This window comes from Silene latifolia, chromosome 9, assembly GCF_048544455.1.
Source record: "Silene latifolia isolate original U9 population chromosome 9, ASM4854445v1, whole genome shotgun sequence".
Lineage (NCBI taxonomy): Eukaryota > Viridiplantae > Streptophyta > Magnoliopsida > Caryophyllales > Caryophyllaceae > Silene > Silene latifolia.
This window is the reverse complement of record NC_133534.1, coordinates 13,960,989-13,979,508: the sequence shown is the minus strand read 5'-3', so window position 1 is coordinate 13,979,508 and position 18,520 is coordinate 13,960,989. Positions and strand designations below refer to the sequence as shown.

The window sequence follows — 18,520 nt, the reverse complement described above, 5'->3', positions numbered from 1 at the left end:
GGGTACTGAATACAGTTTTTAGATGTTAAACCATGTTCACAACCCATTGCTAAAATATACGAAGTACTACCGTATATGTGATTGTGATCTAGGTAGCACGGACACTTCTCCTAATCAGCCGTCCCGTGTCCGACACCGTGTCGGACACCGACACTCCTCGGACACACGTCGAAACGTGTCGGACACCTATAAAGCCGTGTCTAACTTTCTACATTTATTCGGTCACGTGTCCAACGCGTGTCCATGGTATTTCGGCCGTGTCCGACGCGTGTCCATGACATTTGGACATCATTTGTGGTGAATGATGTTCTTTAAGCATGAAATGAGCTGTCGAAAGAGATTGATTAAAAGATTCGTTTGGATAGTAAATGAAAATGAGTTATAATCAAGCCAAGTTTTAGCTTCACTTATTTAAATTTAATATCAAATACTTTTATAAAAATAAAATCGAACGTTTATAATTATAAAATATATATTTTATTAAATTTAAATAACGTGTCCCGTGTCCTAAATTTCAAGAGATGTCGTGTCACGTGTCCGTGTCGTGTCCGTGTCCCGTGTCCGTGTCCGTTTTGGTGCTACCTAGATTGTGATTGTGGATGTGGTTGTGGTTGATCTCTTCATTCTGGATTAAAATCCGAAACCCTTCTTTAGCGGTAACTGGTAAGGCCCCAAATTGGCTTAAATGATCTCTAATAGGTGAAAGAATAAAGATATTCTGCGTGGTTTGGTAAATGCAGACTCCCAAGTCTATAGCTATAATGAGAATTTGTGTTAAATCAACTCGATACGTTTTATGAACATCTCAGTAGTACACAACTTAACATGTTTCAAATACCAAATGGATTTCACTCCCTAGTTGTTCTTCATTAGGAAATTATTATTCTATGTATCTTATTCGGTTTTACATTGTTCAGTATGACTTTGAAAGGCATATTACTAGAATGTAAAACTATTTCGTACTGACAAAAAAAACTTAACATGTTTTGTGGAATATTTATTGAATTTGTGACAAAGCTAAAAACTTTTGTGAAGCACTTCAATATATTTAAGAAAAAAAAAACAATTAAAGAAAAGCTCAAAACTTGGTACATGAGCTCCATAATTTTGTAGCGCTCTGTAAAAAAAAGCATTGAACGAGCTCAGGTGTAAGAGAGGCATCGTAACAAGTTTCTGAAGCAACTTAGCTACGTTATGCAACCATTCAATACATATAACAGTAATTCTCATTTCAGACAAACTATTCTGCCTGAAGCCTTTAAACAGCTTTATATGACCAGTTTTATGGTTAAATAAAACCGGGTCACATTTGACATGTCTGAAACCTTCAGATGAAAGTGACCGTTTGAATGGAAACCAAACGTTGTTTGGTAAACAGCATATTGACTGAAATTAGTAGATTTCGACCTAAATAGTATCTTGACCAATCAATTTACTAATTTGATGTGTTTGGTAAATGACATATTTTGATAACATATTAGTTGGAATCTATTGTTTTTGGATGTGCTACTATTAGCAACATATTGGAATAGCATATTCAATCTATACATGAAAATGGTATAATTGTCCTATAATCTGCTAATTACCACACATTTTCTTAAATCTGCTAAATTAATTTGCTAGTCAAACATGCTACTAAAATCCGCTAACCGTATTTTGTTAACGTTATCCATTATTGTAAAAACACGTATATTTGCGAGTGTGACATACAGCCGATGATAGAATCCGTTAATGACCGTTTTAGAATTGTTTTGTTATATAAAAAGCATTAAGCCGTCCGCCCGTCCCAAACATAAGAGTAGTAGCGATCACGAAGTGTGACTTTTCCTTTGAAAAGTTCAGCGTATAGTGAGACGTGACTCCCAATTCCAAAGTCGTAGCAACGTCTACACCATCAGTTTTCAGGTGTGGGGCCTCATTACTCCCTATCTGAACACCAAATTACAGTAATTTTGTAATTATTTCACCCATTATTCATTTCATCTAATAAAAACAAACTAACAAACAAAATATACAAAGTCATCACTCACTGAAATTTATGTATCTGTGTGTGTTTACTGTGTGTTTGTGTATCCCCATTCCTTTTCATCTTCATCTCTTCACCGCTTTCTCTCTCTTCCTTCACCCCTTTCTCTCTCTTAATTTTTCTTTTCAATCATTTTCTTCAGCTGCCCACATCATCTTTTTCAGGTATTTTACATTTATTCTACCTTTTTTCTACTTTTGCTTTTAATTTTAAGCTTATTTTTGTGTGGAATGAGTTACAATCGAGAGGGAGGGGATTGGAACCTGAGACCTATTGTCCATAATACTTTCGCGTTAATCACTGGTAGTTAAAGCTTATATTTGTGATAGTTAAATGACTGAAAGTTTGTTTATTTGCTGTTCTATCGAGGTCTTATTAATGGATTTCTGAAACTAATTACTTTGGCTGTTACCCTTTCCGTCTCAATTATTTGTTTTAACTTTTATATTCATTGTAAGAGGTATTTTAATCAAAGGTAAACAAATGATTGAGACGGAGAGGGTATTTAATTTCGTTTGTTATATTTCTTTCTTAAAAAATGGTTTGTTATATAGATGTGGTGCCATTGAGATTTGAGGCAGTGGTAATGTTGTTGTTGTTGTTGTTGTTGTTGTTGATGATGATGATGAGCTGATTAGGATCTGCATATAGATTTTTATTTTAATAATTGCTTTTTTTGGCTGTTGAGTGTTTGCTTTTCGGTGGAACTTGGAAGTATAGTATATCATGGTTTTGATTACTTTTAACTAGTCTTAGACCCACATTTCAGTTATTGTAGTTAAAGTTGCCGCCTTTTTGTAATTCAGCTCATTGCTTGAGGAAATGGGTATGATGGAAAGTGCTGTTCTGAGGGATTTCTGCTATTAGTTTCTGGCATTTTTATTTTTCGTATCGTATATCCAAGGTTTAGGCTATCTGGTCTTCAATTGTTGTTAGAAAATAGAAAATAGAACCGTGGTTAGCATTGACTCAATGAGGAAATAAGACATTAAGTTACTTACTTGACTAATTAGTCGGGTTGTTTTGTTCACCTAAGAATGCCTTTCAAAGAATTAAGCCATCTAATATGGTTAAAGAAGTTTAGAAAATTGGTTATAGCTTAGGCCTGCAGAAGTAAAATAAGGGGGTTATGGTTGTTCAGCCTTTTTACGCTGCTTCTCAATTTTTTTGTTGACATTTTCTTGTTGGTTGTTAGTTATCCCAATGTTCAGTTGTATACTTCTTAACATGAATTTTTTTATTACATTGGGTTGAATTCCTATTATTAAAATGTTTTGTTGTATATTTGTTTTGTGTAAATGTCGTAGAAAATGTGCAAGCGGTAGGAGACTTAGTTCAATGAATGGCTTGATTTGGCTTCATGGAGTACTGTATGAGTTTGTGGGGGTATTATCACCTCTTTCCTTGTACTTCTGAACTGTTGGATTACATCAAACACATGATTACCAATTACGGAACTAATTTAACCAGATAGCTCAGTATTTTGTATTAGTCCCCTTTTCCTGTGAAGGGCTTAAGGTTATATTGAGACTTATCTTATTTTTCGTGTATGTCACCAGGTAAATTATCTTGCATCATGAAGTGCCTGTAATAATTAGGATTTTTGCACCTTTCTGTCTTTGGTCTCTGGAGCAAACATCCGACTATTGACAGTAAAAGTTGAGATGCTTCTTTTGGAATAAGCCATTGAAGACTCCACGAATCATTTCCCGTCTTTCCTTTGGTCCATCCATTGAATACGATGGCACATATGAGTCTCTTCTCTGGTAATCGTGAAATTGTTGAGATTGAGGAGGAGTTAGATCATGGAGAAAATTATAGAAGCAACAATTATATGAAGCCAGAAACAAAAAGAGAGGAAAAGGACAGAAGATCTCTTGCCTCAAATGATGGGAACATTAGCTCTTTAGAAGAAGATCTTAACCAACTTTTTGAGATATTTAATCGTAAAGCTTCATCCCGTGGATCCTCCCTTGAAAATAAAGCTAGCAAGTCAAAGAAAAATGCCTCCAAAAAGCCCGTAAAAGCAGCAGTGTTGAATTCACCTGGACATGGAATTTCCGAGCGCATGAATCTGAAACAGGCACTTAGGGGTTTGTGCCTCTCTCAGGCCTCGGAAATGGCTGCCATGAAACGCTCGACTAAGTCTCCTCGTTCTTTGCAAGATGGGAAAATTTTGACCATGTATCGCAATGTTGCAGTTGAAGACATTAGATCTGATCATTCCCAAGATGATACCAGAGAGAGTATGCTGGAAATATCTCTTGTGCCCGAGGAATCAACTTTTGACTCTTTTCAGAGTGTTCCTGGGAAGTTACCAGCATCTGATTTGTGGCCTTCAAACCGAAGATCCTTCTCCGAAAAGGCAGGTGGACCCACCACCATTCAGAACGATAGGTTTGTTGAGTCCATGGACTCCTCTCAGAGTGTTACTGGGAAGTTGCCAGCATCTGATCTGTGGCCTTCAAACCGTAGATCTTTCGCTGAAGAGTCAAGCGGACCCACCACCATTCAGAATGATATGTTTGTTGAGTCAATGGACTCTATCAATCAAATATCAAAGTCTGAGAAACCTTCATGTGTCGCATCTTTATCTTCTTCACATGCTGATTATATTCAGAGCGTGGATCATACTATTTTGACTCAGAATTCAGTGATTAGTACATCAACCAAAATTGGGAATCAAACCTCAGCCAGCGTACTCCCACCATCTTCACCTCTGTCCGCTAAAAATAGCATGCGGGAGGTAGCAAAGAGTAGCCCAATTCCGAACCTGGATCATACTATTTTGACTCAGAAATCAGTGATTACTACATCAACCAAAATTGGGAGTCAAACCTCAGCCAGCACACTCCCACCATCTTCACCTCCGTCCGCTAAGAATACCGTTCGAGAGGTTGCTAAGAGTAGCCCAATTCCAAACATGGATCATACTATTTTGACTCAGAAATCAGTGATTACTACGTCACCCAAGATTCGGAGTCAAACCTCCCCCAGCGCACTCCCACCATCTTCACCTCCGTCAGCTAAAAATAGTGTGCGAGAGGTCGCTAGGAGTAGTCCAAGAGAAAACGGAAAATCCTCTGCTTTTGTTGACTTTGCAAGTCAATCATCTTTGACCGACTTATCTCAGGCAGGAAATGATGCAACTCCCACTTCTTCATCGCGGTCTAGTTATGCCAGAAAATTGGCAGCACAGAAAGATTTGGCTGCTTCAATAGTGGAATCTGGAATGCACAAGTCAATGATTAATATGTTTCATCATGAAGAGGATGAGTATGGTCAAAGTTCTGATGATGTTCATGACAAGGCGTGGGGGCATAACAATAGCAGAACGACAGAAAACGAAAAATTTTCTTCCTCTGCTGATTTTTCGAGTCAGCCACCACTGACAGAGTCATTGCATAACGAGAAGCATAAACCTCGGTGTTCTCCTCGTGCTAGTGCCAAGACCTCTTTGGACAATGCTCGAAAAATGGCAGAACAAAAAGAGATAATTTCTCTGTCACCTGTGGCTCGAAATCAAAAGAAGATTGATATGGCACATAAGGAAGAGCGTGCACCTACACGCTCTCCACGTCGTTCTGATCTTGGTGATAGAGTTTTGGATCACGGCAAGAGTAGTGGGTCCCCAATTAGGGTAGTTGGTAAAGAATCTGCATCAGAGAAAGTAGTTGCCAAAGAGTTGGATGGAGTCGTTCAGGACAGTTTGAAGACCATAACTTCCACAAGCTCCCCAAAAGGTAAAAAAGTGAGCAGGACAGCTAAAAATGCTCACCATTTTGTCAAACCTCTTATCAAGACTAAGAATTTTGTCAATAGGAGATCTAAGAAGAAAATGGCCACAGATAATGGCTCAAAAAATATACGCAGCGAGTTCCATAATGACTTGTATTCGAGTCCAAATCCAATAGTTTGTCCAAATTGCCAGTGTGACGTGACTGATGCCTGGAAGGAAGCTAATAATGAGTCCTCATTATCCCATCACGATTCTCCGGTATCTCCTCAAGAGTCTCTCGTATCTGTTGAGGAGTCACCGGCATTCTATCAAGAGTCCCCTATATCTCCATTTGCCACATCCGATTTTAATACACCTGGACCAAGTTCTGACGGTTTAATGAAGACCAAATCAGTTCTTGTCGAATCTAGTAGTAACTCGAAGTCAAGAGATAGGGCGAACTTTACTCAAAGCTCAAAAAGCAGTCCTGATGAATGCAGCAGTAGTACAAGTGTTAGTGAGGAAAGTAACATGGGCAGGGCGAGCATTTGTGATCGGCCCCACATGTCTAAGGATGTTAGGTGGGAAGCGATTCGCCATGTGAGGTTTCAACATGGAACTTTAGGGTTGAAAAATTTCAGTCTTTTGAAGAAGCTTGGATGTGGAGATATTGGAACGGTCTATCTTGCCGAGCTTATTGGTACCACCTGTCTATTTGCAATAAAGGTCATGGACTGTGAGTTCTTGGCTAGAAGGAAAAAGATAGCTAGAGCTCAAACTGAAAAGGATATACTGAGGATGTTGGACCATCCTTTTCTTCCGACTTTGTATTGCCAGTTTACATCAGATAATCTATCGTGTTTAGTCATGGAGTACTGTCCTGGGGGTGATCTACATGTTCTTCGGCAAAGACAGCCGGGCAGGTGTTTCACAGAACAAGCTGCAAGGTAATGCTTACGTTATCTTTTGGCTGTTTTCTTTGTTTCAATGCAAATTGACCCTCCAAATTGTCTTACTGCACTTGAGTACTAGTGTTTCTAGCTATGTTACTAAGACTCAGGTACGCATGTCACATTGTGACTCCATGGTACATATTCCAGTGTCGGACTCTGCCTGAGTCATTTTTACAGGCACAGGGGCCCAATCCTATAATGAGAATAAGGATGTGGGGGGCACATCTTCTAAATGAAAATACTCTCGACAAAATGCATCTGAATTTGTACATTAAAATAAAAAGATGCTAAAGATGCTTAAGAAATAAACGACCCTTTGGAGGAATGGAGGGCAAGGGAAAAGGCCGAGGAGGAAACCTAAAACTCTCTACAAGGTCTAGTAGATGTCAAGCTAACCACTAGATCAGATATCATTTGTTATTGTGGATGTATGGTGTCTTTCTTGTTCATCAATATCATTTGTTAGGTCAGGCAGTGTACTTTAGCTGCAAAGAATTTGTGCTAACCTGTCAGTGGTAGCTGGATATATCTATATGACGCTCCTCTATCTCAGATCAATAGATCTTGCTTAAGATCGTCTTAAATTAAGACATCTCACAACCTTGTTTCATTTTCACCTTTATTTAATTCGGCTATGAGAGCCGTCTTAAATTAAGACGGTCTTAAATTAGAATTGGTTATCTCAGATTGTCTGACACCTTTTCAAACTGTGACTCGCCGTTCTGTGAGTCAAAGTTCCCGAAGTAGACAATATCTCCTGAACAAAGTTAATCGAATGAATGTCGTTTCTTTTGCTCTCTTGGCTTCACTGTTTACTGCTGCATGCCAACTAGATCTTTGTTTTATTTACATTATAATATGTGCGTCTTCAGTTTTTACTTTTACATGTATTTGTGTTTGAAAGGGGTGGTCCGTTGGTAGACGCCGTATAGTTAGTTTTCTCAGCATATGCAGTGCACGTTGGCTGAATATGGAATATGTCCTATATTTTTCCGACATCTCATATTACCCTGCATACCTCTGTCTGGCAATTGACACTCAGCATGGATACAACACTAGTACACTTCACTTAAACCACAGCTTGAGAACTTTTCCTAAAATGGCAGTGTCTTACGCTTGAATACTTATAACCGAGTCCAAGTAACATAGATTATACAAAGTATTATAAGGAAAAATTCATCACTTACCTTTTATAAATATGTTTCTCAAAACACCTACGTTTATAAACGTTTTTTCTGAACTCCTGCCTTCTTGTTACCTTTGTCTCGAAAGTCGAAACGACTACCAATTACCCTGTCCGAATGATAAAAAATAGAATACCTAAAATACCCCTCAATATACAGTTCAATCATCATTCTGGTCATAACCTAACCAGTAACCACCAACTTTCTCCTCCACCCTGGGACACCACCACCCCCACCGGCCCCCACCCTTTCTCTGTCATACACCTACTCCTCCATTCAAAAGTACAATTCCACTCCATAATTACCACGACAAACCTTAATAAACCCTCCTCCCCACTAAACCCTAAAAACTCCCCCTAACAAAACCTGAAAAATTGTACGGAGTACCAATCTGAAGTATTCGAGTGAAATAGTAGAAGGAAACAACAATGTTGCGCACTCATATTAAAAAAGTTCCGAGTGTTGATTTTAGCTCGACAAAAAGGGTATGCCGGTTGAAATTGAAGGACATTGTATGCTATGGGAAACTACTAGTTAGCTGTAATTATGATAATTACTGACAAAACAACAAAACCCAGTAATGTTGGTAATTGATTGAGATACCTAAGTGGATTTTGGGGGCGGGAGAGGTTTTTAAAGGGTGGTTATGGGTGGGGTGGAGTGGTGGTTTCAAAAGGGGGAGGAGGCAGTAGGACGGGTTGGGGGGCACTGGCGAAGAAGGGTGTGTTGCCTGCAGCCGTTGAGGGTGCGTAGCAGTGGGTGGTGGAGATAAAGTTAGGTGTATGTTAAATGTAGTATTATTCCATATAACGAGGGGTAAAATGGTCCTAGGCAAAATGATTTAAAGTGAGATTGTCGAAAAAGTACGTATTTTTTCTTCGGAAAGTGTAATTAGTAGTGACACTGAAACGGAGGTAACAATAAGGTAGGAGTTTTAAAACTACTTTTTATAAAGGTAGTGCTTTGAAAAACATAGTTACAGAAGGTAATACTCCGTATGTAATAGTGATGCCTACGTTTCACATGCTGCACAGTTGATCCAGTCCCGAACTTTATTCTGCTATAGGTGGCGTATCAAATATGTACCTTTTCATCTCTCTGTAAGATATGTCCATGTGGTAATTTTGTTAATAATCCTTCATTCACTTTGCAGATTCTATGTTGCTGAAGTACTCCTTGCATTAGAGTACCTTCATATGCTTGGAGTTGTTTATCGAGACTTAAAACCGGAAAATATCTTAGTCCGAGAAGATGGCCACATTATGCTCTCTGACTTTGACCTTTCACTCAGATGTGTTGTCAGTCCTACACTTCTGGTCTCATCATCAACGTCAGACGGCTCAAGAAAGACATCCCGTGATGCACGTGTACGCGGCAATTCTCGTTGCGCTCAACCTCTATGCATAGAACCATCCTGTCAAGTGACATGCTTTACTCCTAAGCTCTTAAAAAATTCCTCCAAATTGAAGAAAGTGAAATCTGACGTGGCAGCTGAGATGAGACCGTTGCTCCAGCTCGTCGCAGAACCCACCTCTGCAAGATCCAACTCATTTGTTGGTACCCATGAATATTTAGCCCCGGAGATCATCAAAGGAGAGGGTCATGGGAGTGCTGTTGATTGGTGGACCTTTGGTATTTTCCTCTATGAGCTCCTTTACGGTAGAACGCCCTTCAAAGGACCCGGAAATGAAGAAACCTTGGCCAATGTAGTTTTGCAGAATTTGAAATTCCCAGATAGCCCTTTCGTTAGCCTTCAAGCCAGAGACCTAATTGACGCCCTTTTGGTAAAAGAGCCCGAGAACCGGCTTGGGACAGAAAGAGGTGCTGCTGAGATAAAGCAGCACCCCTTCTTCGAGGGCCTGAACTGGGCCTTGATCCGATGCGCCCTTCCACCCGAGTTACCTGAGTCCCGCGGTTATGGAATGCCCATACCACCCACGAATGAAAAGAGCAACAAATATGCAGGTAATAGCTCAGAATTTGAGGTTTTCTAAATCGAGTAACCTTCTGTCTCTTGAATCATGACTGACAAGGGTGACAAGGGGAACATGATTTGTTTGTTGCAAAATTTGGTGATTATTTGGAGCTTTGGTGTTATCATGTAACCATGATATTAGATATCGGCCGCAATAATCACAATCGAGTTATTAAGGTTTTGGAGCTTATTGACCACATTTTATGGTGGTATCATCTGTGTTTATGTCTTGGAGGACTTGTTTCAAGATGAAGTCTCAAAACCGAGATTTACCAAGGGTTGACGCCTTCATGCCTTGTGTTTGTATCTACGTATAGGTTCGCAGTGTAAATTTTTGTATCCGAGTATATTGTAGTCTTTCATTTGGTTATAGTAAGATTTTGAAGTGGAACTGAGCTGAACTGACAATTGCTTCTTTCTTCAATAAAATTTTGGATTCCTTGACGCTTTTGATGTCCCGCATTTGTATAAGAACTCGCCGAATTGCTTTCATTTCTGTACAGTTTGTTGGGCTTCTTGAGACAAAACTCTTTATTTAGGGCTGTACTAAATACGCGGGGGTAATATACAGAGTCACGGGAGTTGTTGCACACTTCACTATGCTGCCCTTGCCCTTGTTTTCCCCTACACAGCAAAGTAAGGGTATATTTGTCTATATGCAACAAATCCAGTGGACCAGTTCCTTTTATGCGTGAATTTATGCATGCCCTTTATTTACCCATAACATGACTTTGTGAAGATATGAGCTTATTTAGGCTCTGTTTTTTTGGGCTGAAACTGGTTGAATTAAACTGATTTGAACCGAATTTAATGGATCTGAACTGAACTTATATGCAATACAAAATTATCTGAACTGAAATGAACTGAACATACGTTTGATTTGAGCTCAAAACTTGTAAGGTACAAATGACAATTTATCTATCCTACACTCATTTTCAAGATGACGCTGCTTCATGTATAAATTGTAACCAACTATTTTACTAATAATTGATAAACAAATAAATTAATTCACCAACGGGTGAACTAAGATCCATATTTGAAGAAGTTTGACAATTTGATTAAGTTTATTGAAAAAAAAGGTGAAAATGAGAGTTTAGTATGAGGATTAGAAGCTTATAAGATGAAGATTTAATTAAAAAAAGGTGTATGGTTTTTGGGTGTAAAGCATACGGTTTAGTGGACAACTAGGGTGATAAAGCTTTCTCTTATGAGTTTTAACACAAGTGCATTCTCAGGTCTCGAATCCGACCTATAATTAAGTTAGAATACCCTCTTGCCAGTTGATTTAAGTGCTCATGGATAATGAAAAAAATGTACCTTACTACCTATATATGAAAGAGAAAAAATCGATGTTGAAAAGCAATTACATACTGTATATTTTTATTCGATAACTCGCAACACCAAATGCAAATTTTTTTTAGAACATTAAAAAAACCAGCTAGTCTTCCTCAAGACCAGTAAGAGGATTATACATCTGATGTACCACCTCCAATTCTATAGTTTCTGAGCATTATAATAAAGTTTTGAGTTTTGTTTTAAAGTTTCTGAGTTTCACTATGAAGTTTCTGAATTTATTCGCTTAAACATTAAACTCTAAAAAATTACAATAAAACTCAAAAATATTACATACTCGTATAAGTTTAGTTAAATTTTAGTTTTGACGGAAAAAATATTAAAATCTAACTTATAAACTTTAATATGCTAAAAAAAAATACACATATGCTCAAAAACAAATAAAGTTTGAGATAATAAACTCAAAAAAAATACATATATGCTCAAAAAACAAAAAAATTGGAGGTAGTACCTCCGATGTATGTTTCTTTTTCTCCCTCAAGACGGGGGTATAATAAAAACAAGTTAAATATTCATGCACATCGATATTTAGAACAAACTTTTGTTTTTTTTTTCCCAATCTATTCTGTTTCTTATTTTTCCCACAAAAACATCAAAGCGTCTTGCTTGTGACGGGCTAATCCAGTCACAAGCTGAAGACATTTCACAAAAAGGGAGAGGGGACAAGGTGGGGCACCCCCATGTGCTTCCCACTCACCTTTCATGGGTATTTTGTAAGAGGAAATGGTATCCGTCACAAGCTTGTGACGGATATCGCCGTCTTCAATGAGATTTTGTGCAAAAACATATTTTTCGGTCTTAATCCCTGTTCTTTTCTGTTAAAAATAACTGAATTAAACTGAACCGAAGAGTTAATTTATGAAAAGATGAGTTAAAGAAGCACTAAACTGAAATTGAAGTAAGCTTAACAATGAACAAATACCCATCTAATGAGAATTGACCTAAAACAAAAGTTCTCGTTTTGATTAGCTGTTCATTCTCCAACACATACATTTCTCAGGTAAATGCACAGTTGCTCTTTAATATACTAGTTGTAATTTGCATATAATTGATGTTTAAAATGTCAAATTATTCATTGAAATCACTAGTTTATTTCCTGCAAATTAGGTCAATTACAACAAAAACATTAAAACCAGTAGTAGCAACAACAACAACTGAACTCGTATCACAACCAAAAACCCAGAAAAAAAAATGAAACAATTTCTTCAGAAAAAGAGGAATCTGTAATTACCCTTTTGAAAAAACATCATTTTACTGATACCCAGATAGCTATTCTTGAAAAAAAGTTTCCTCAGATTCTTAGATGTAAAGTAGAATCAAATCTTGAACCTAAATTGAAGTTCCTTAGTGAAAATGGGTTTGTGGGTAGTCTTTTACCTGATGTGGTTGTTAAGAATCCAATCATTTTATGGCGTAGTTTGGTTGATCATTTAATTCCCAATTACGAGTATTTGAGAGAGTTGATGAAAATTGATCAGGCCGCGAGTGTGGTGGTTGTTAGGAGGGCTAGTTGGTTATTAACTTCAGATCTTAGGAAGATTTTACAGCCTATTATAGAGTTTTTGTTAGGGGAAGGAATGCCAATGAGTAGTATTTTGAAACTGTTAAAATCGCATCCTAGGAAGTTGCTTGTTCCTGTTGGTACAATTCGGTATGGGGTTGCGACTGTCAGAGAGTATGGGGTTGAGCCGAGTGATAATATGTTTATTCACGCTCTTAGGGTTGTTTTGTCGATGACTGAGTCGAATTGGAAGAAGAGAGTGGGAATTTTGAAGAGTTTAGGGTGGTCTGATAAAGATATCGCGTCTACCATGGCACGCCAACCACTTTGTTTGACGCAGTCAGAGGAGAAACTGAGGAGCACCTTTGAGTTTTTTGTTAAAAACTATGGATCTTAAACGGGAGGATGTGATTAATCATCCCAAGCTATGTATGTATTATTTGGATAAAAGGACTATTCCGAGGTGTAGAGTGGTTATGGCATTAAAAGAGAAGAACTTGCTGAAAGGCTTGCGTATACCTTCAATACTCGATATGAATGAAGACAAATTCACTAGAAAGTTCATACTGGAACATCCAAACCATTCTTCGAGCCTTTGGAAAGTCTACTTGGGTGCTGCTGTTCCTGTCTAATTATGAAGTAAGTCCATCTAAAGTTGAATTCTATTCAAGTTTTAAGTATATATGTTCAAAGCATTAGTAGTGTAATGATTGTTGTTGAATCTTTTTGAATTTACATTCTTAACTAAATAACCTAAATTCGCGTATTGATTGCATTGATTTTGAGTCATATTAAATATAAAGATACTTGCTCATGTTCTTATGGGACATCTTAAGTTCCCTTTGGTTACTTAAATTGATTCGTTGTCATCTTTTAGTGTTATTCCTTTGATCCCAATAAACATTTGCGACTAGCCATTAGGCTAATCTGGCTTTGATTGAGGTGTTTTTGGGCTCTTCGCTAGAGATGATCTTTAAGGATAGACAAAGAAGATTAGCATATTGTTATTGGTCTGGTTTTTAAAAGTGTTTTTGGACTTAAAAACACTTTTTGGCCAAACAAAACTTTATTTAAAAGCTAAAAAAAAGAAATTTCTCAAAAGCCGAAAAAACATCTTTTTGCCCATAAAAATAGAAGCAGCAATTTGATACTTCTACTTTTAAAAAACACTTTTAGAAAATTAAGCTTGAAAAACAAAAATTCGTTTTCAACAAGTTAGGTCAAACATGCTAATATCCCTCACAAATTAATAAAAGTGTAAAGAATCTGTGTTGAGATGGAGGGAGTAATTGCCTTATTTGTTTATGGAGTCAGAGACCATAACTTTTAGACCTTGAACCATACAGCGAATATACTTGTTTAAAAAAGGAAAAAAACAATGCTAGTGAATGTAGAATAGTTTCTTCATGCACAAAATCTCATTGAAGACGGCGATATCCATCAATCTTACAAATGCATGTTTTTTTTTTTTTTTTGTGAATCTGTTTGTAGTGGTTAGGACTCTATAAGCTTGGCGTTTTGGGTGGGCCATATAGGCTATAGCTGCAATGCAGAGGATGGTAACTTCAATAAACCCACTCCAGAACCTTATGGAAAGATACAGTACATACATACATACATAAGCAAATGACCATAACATTGTTCTACAGAAAAATATGCAGAGAATAATTACAGAACCTTATGGGCTGGGTGCGGGCCTGGCTGGAGGTGTGATGTCTCTGAACCGGCCCATATAGACATGGGGTTGTGGGTCAAGCAGGCCATTCGGGTTAGGGGTATGGGCTTGGTTTTCGCAGGCTGGGCTACAACATTCACAACCCAAGCCCAGCCCGATTGGGGAAGTAGCTAGGGACTCGGGCCAGGGATTAAGGTAACCAGTAGAGTGGGCCGGGCCGGGCCACAATGTTGTCCAGGTCTATGTGCTGCTGAACAGGGATGTCAATGGATCGGGTTCGGGTCGGGTGAAGCCTCATCCGTCATCCATCCGTCTTTTTAAAATCTCATCCAACCCGTCCGTCATCCGTGAAACATATCATCCGTCATCCATCCATCCATCATCCATGGATGAAACGGGTGGATCGGGTGATAAACGGGTGTTGTGCATTTATAATTTCAAGTTTAAAAAAATGATGATTTTTTTTTCTCTACAAAAATAAAGTTAGATAATTAATTTAGTTTAACTTTCTAGTGGGTAGGCTTACAAAATATTTATATTGAGAGTAGAAAAAAATGAAAATTTAAATATTTTATATCTTAATAATGTGTTATATGTAATAAAAATTAAATAAAAAATAATAAAATCGGGTGATGGATGGATGGCGGGTGGATGGCGGGTGGAATTTCTTCATCCAACCCATCCGTCATCCACATCCGTTTCATCCGTCATCCATCCACCATCCATTTAAATCGGGTTTTCATCCATCTTTTAGGATCGGGTGGATCGGGTTTTGATGGATGCGGGTGAAATTGACATCCCTACTGCTGAATCAGAAGATCGTCCCTTCCACTGTCCACATAAGCCTCAGTAAAAACTAGTACAGGGTAACTTTTACTTTGAAAGTACACTGGTAATAAAACGCGATCACTTACGAGCTGTAGCAGTTCTATTATTCCATTAATTTGGCCCGTTACAATCGGAGTATTACATGGAAAATTTTATTGCCTAACGAACGCGAAAAGAAAAAAAAGAATCACTTACTTATTTAATCCTATTATTATCCAATGTATATAATCTGTTTTATTCTATAGTTGGATAAGACATATCCCCCAACTATGGACACGGATCTTTCTTTTTGGTAACCTTAATAAACCCACTCCGGAGGCAACCGGATATCGTCCAGCTGGTTTGTCTTCGCTTGTTTAGAGATCCGTTGTTCAGAACCCTTGTCGGTTTTAGTTGTTGCATTCCCATCTGCAAAATTTAAAACTTTAACAATTTTAGAGCATGAAATATAACAGCCTAGCTAATTGTACGGAACTTCATCCATTTAGGAAATTTATCGATCTTTGATATGCAAATACTCGTATAATAATATATGACCGTTAGTCCGTTACATACTCAAATAAGAGAAGAAATACGACGTTAAATGTCTTAAAAAGTTAAACAGATTTTACACTAAAAAGATGACAATACTGAAATGGTCCCGAGTCACCGAGACACAAATGATAGATCCTACATTCCTACTAGTAATCGCTTTACGATACAACTGTTAAATAAAATTGACGTACACAAATAAAATTAATTTGTTCTAGATTCCGTCAATGGCATCAGCAAAAATGGACCCTTTATTATTAGTTGATTAAATTAAAGATTCTATCAATCGACGCGTGGAACAATCTACAACACAAGTGTCCGGACAACTCCACATGACTTGTACAATTATTAATTTCATCTTCTTTTTTTAAAAAATAGTCAATCAAGATAATCGGTTATGCACGCAATCACTCAATCACCATCACCGTTAACGTCAATTGTCGATAATTTACAGATAAACAAATAATTTAGACGAAAGGAGTAATATATTACGATAAAGTTAGAGCAGTTAACTGACTGTCTTCCGTTTAGATAATGAAAAATGCAAAAGTTCGGTTGTATTGGTTAAAATTTTCGGACATTTTATCTAGTTTATCGCATTGCATTGTATTTTAATCAAACGTAAACAAATAATTACTGAATACAAATGATACAGCAGTAAATGTACCAGACTTATTTTTAGGCTGAACAGGGGAATCAACATGCCGAGGCAAGAACACACCGGTACCAACGGATTCTCTCTTCAAGACGATAAAGGGACCCATCATGGGCTGGGATTCAGATTGGGCTTGGGCTTGAGATTGGGCCTTACCCGGAAGAGGTGGCCACGCCGATTGTGGCAAACCAAGGGTACCGTTATTACCGTTATTCTTCTTGTTCTTCTTGGGAAATTTGATCTGTTGCTGCTGTTGTGGCGCCACTGGTCCACACATAATTTCCTAAACACACACCGTCACATAATTACATTTGTGCAATTTTTATCTTAGACGGTTGTAAGTATGAAACGGATTTCAAATAACATTAAATAATACTCCATTTGGAATATGTTTGTGAATCCGTTTCGCGCCTTAATATAAATCTTAAGAGAGACTTACTATTTTTATTAATATTAAGATTAATTAGCACCAAAAAAAAAATTAATATTAAGATTTAATTAAATGGACCTACCGAAGGGTAGTGGCCGTAAAAGAACGGCGACGGTTGTTGAGGAGGGTAAAACAGTCTTTCACCACTATTACTACCATCAAAGAAACCAGTACCAGTAGTAACTTTCATTTTTGCCACCTCACCCGCTGCTTTCTTCAACAAATCCAACGTGGCGCTATCGCTGTAATCCTTCTTCTTGTCAACCGGGCTACCAAGACTCGAACCCGAGTTTTTGGACTCAAACGCGAACAAAGTCGACTGAGGCGAGCTGAACCCGCGTAAATCATCATCCTCACTAGTTTCATTTTCAAGTGCAGAAACGGAGAAATCAAAATCAGACAGAATATCGTCGTCAGTAAGAAAGTCGGAAGGGAGCCAGAAAGCGGCGTCGGGCAAGTCGTCAGCCATGAGAAGGTGAGGGTGAATTGTAGAGAGAGAATTGAAATGAGGAAATGGGGGAATGGGAGTAGTGGAGAGGAGTGGGGGAATGGCGGGAGGAATAAATAAGGAGGAAGAAAAGGTCAGGGGAAATGTATTTGTATTTGTGTAGTGTAATATTGGAATGAACGTGCGATGTATGTACTCATTCTCGTCTGGCAAATACTATACGTGATATACGCGCTGTTTTTATGAGTTTTCGGAAGGTTTTCAAATTGTTACTGATTTTATTTGATTTCACATTTTCATGTCGTTGGAAATTTAAGACGGTATCTTTTCATGCTATTACGTTCTATTTATTGATAGTTCGTGATTGTATAAGCGAGTTGGCAAGATCGTGGATATTTACCTTTTTAAGGTTTTGGGGACGTAGTTATTTTACTTGCTTATTAGGGAGTGTTTGGTTGGGTTGCTGAAGTGGTGCATTGTAACAGATTTAATTCAATTTTAATGTTTCGTAGAGTATTTTGGAGGTGAGACGACGACACGTGCTTAGTTTTACTCAAACTTGTCTATAAAAGGCATAAGATATACGAGTTTTTTTTATGATTGAGAGAGTTTAATTTGGAAATTGGGTAGAGAGGGATGACGCGGGAAAATGTGTGCATCGTCTATTCCAAATTATGCACAATACTCCCTCCATTTTTTTCCTTTCTTTCCATGTTCTTTTTCGCAAACTTTAAGATTCCAAACGCGGGAGTTTTAATTTTTTTTTTTTTTTTAAGAGTATAATTTTGGGAAAGAATTTTTTTCTATAAGAGAATGTAACTATTTTTCATATTTTAATTATTTAAAAATTAAAATATCAAATGTCAATGTTTGACATCTTTGACAATCCAAAAAGTAAATGAAAAGAAAACTCGAGTATTTCTTCGACTTGTATTCCCGATGCCTTAAGCCACACTCCAATAACTCAGTGGTAAAACGGTCGGTCCTCGATTCAAATCCTACTTGGGGAGGATTCGATTATAGTACTTACCTAAGACCATCTCCAACCATGATTTTTTCACCCCCTCATCTCACTCTCTCTTATCACTTCTCACTCATCCACCTCATTATTCCTCAACTTTTCAATTTACAACCAAAACACTCCTCCAACAATAATTTACACTTATTCCTCATCACTCTCTTTCATCATTTATCTCTCTTACTTTAACATACCCCACACATTTTTTTACATTAAAATCTATTT

At 37.7% G+C, this 18,520-nt stretch overlaps 2 protein-coding genes and 2 long non-coding RNA genes across 4 annotated transcripts; 3 read left to right on the top strand and 1 right to left on the bottom strand.

The window, feature by feature from the left end:
* The first annotated feature begins 1,792 nt into the window (after positions 1-1,792).
* On the top strand, positions 1,793-10,300 carry LOC141599150 (uncharacterized). Its single transcript, XM_074419077.1, has 3 exons — positions 1,793-2,190; positions 3,586-6,691; positions 9,035-10,300. The coding sequence occupies exons 2-3, from the start codon at positions 3,768-3,770 to the stop codon at positions 9,873-9,875; spliced, it is 3,765 nt and encodes a 1,254-aa protein (XP_074275178.1). The 5' UTR covers positions 1,793-2,190; positions 3,586-3,767; the 3' UTR covers positions 9,876-10,300.
* Positions 10,301-12,092: 1,792 nt separating this feature from the next.
* On the top strand, positions 12,093-13,476 carry LOC141599153 (uncharacterized). Its single transcript, XR_012523737.1, has 2 exons — positions 12,093-12,209; positions 12,930-13,476. It is a non-coding gene; the product is annotated as an uncharacterized LOC141599153 (long non-coding RNA).
* A 671-nt stretch (positions 13,477-14,147) lies between these two features.
* Positions 14,148-17,298, bottom strand: LOC141599152 (uncharacterized). The gene is made up of 3 exons (XM_074419079.1): positions 16,912-17,298; positions 16,412-16,682; positions 14,148-15,621 (listed from the first exon to the last, which is right to left on the bottom strand). Exons 1-3 carry the CDS (start codon positions 17,296-17,298, stop codon positions 15,512-15,514), a joined length of 768 nt encoding a protein of 255 aa, XP_074275180.1. The 3' UTR covers positions 14,148-15,511.
* LOC141599154 (uncharacterized) lies at positions 16,515-17,526 on the top strand. Its single transcript, XR_012523738.1, has 2 exons — positions 16,515-16,593; positions 17,208-17,526. It is a non-coding gene; the product is annotated as an uncharacterized LOC141599154 (long non-coding RNA).
* Positions 17,527-18,520: the final 994 nt, after the last annotated feature.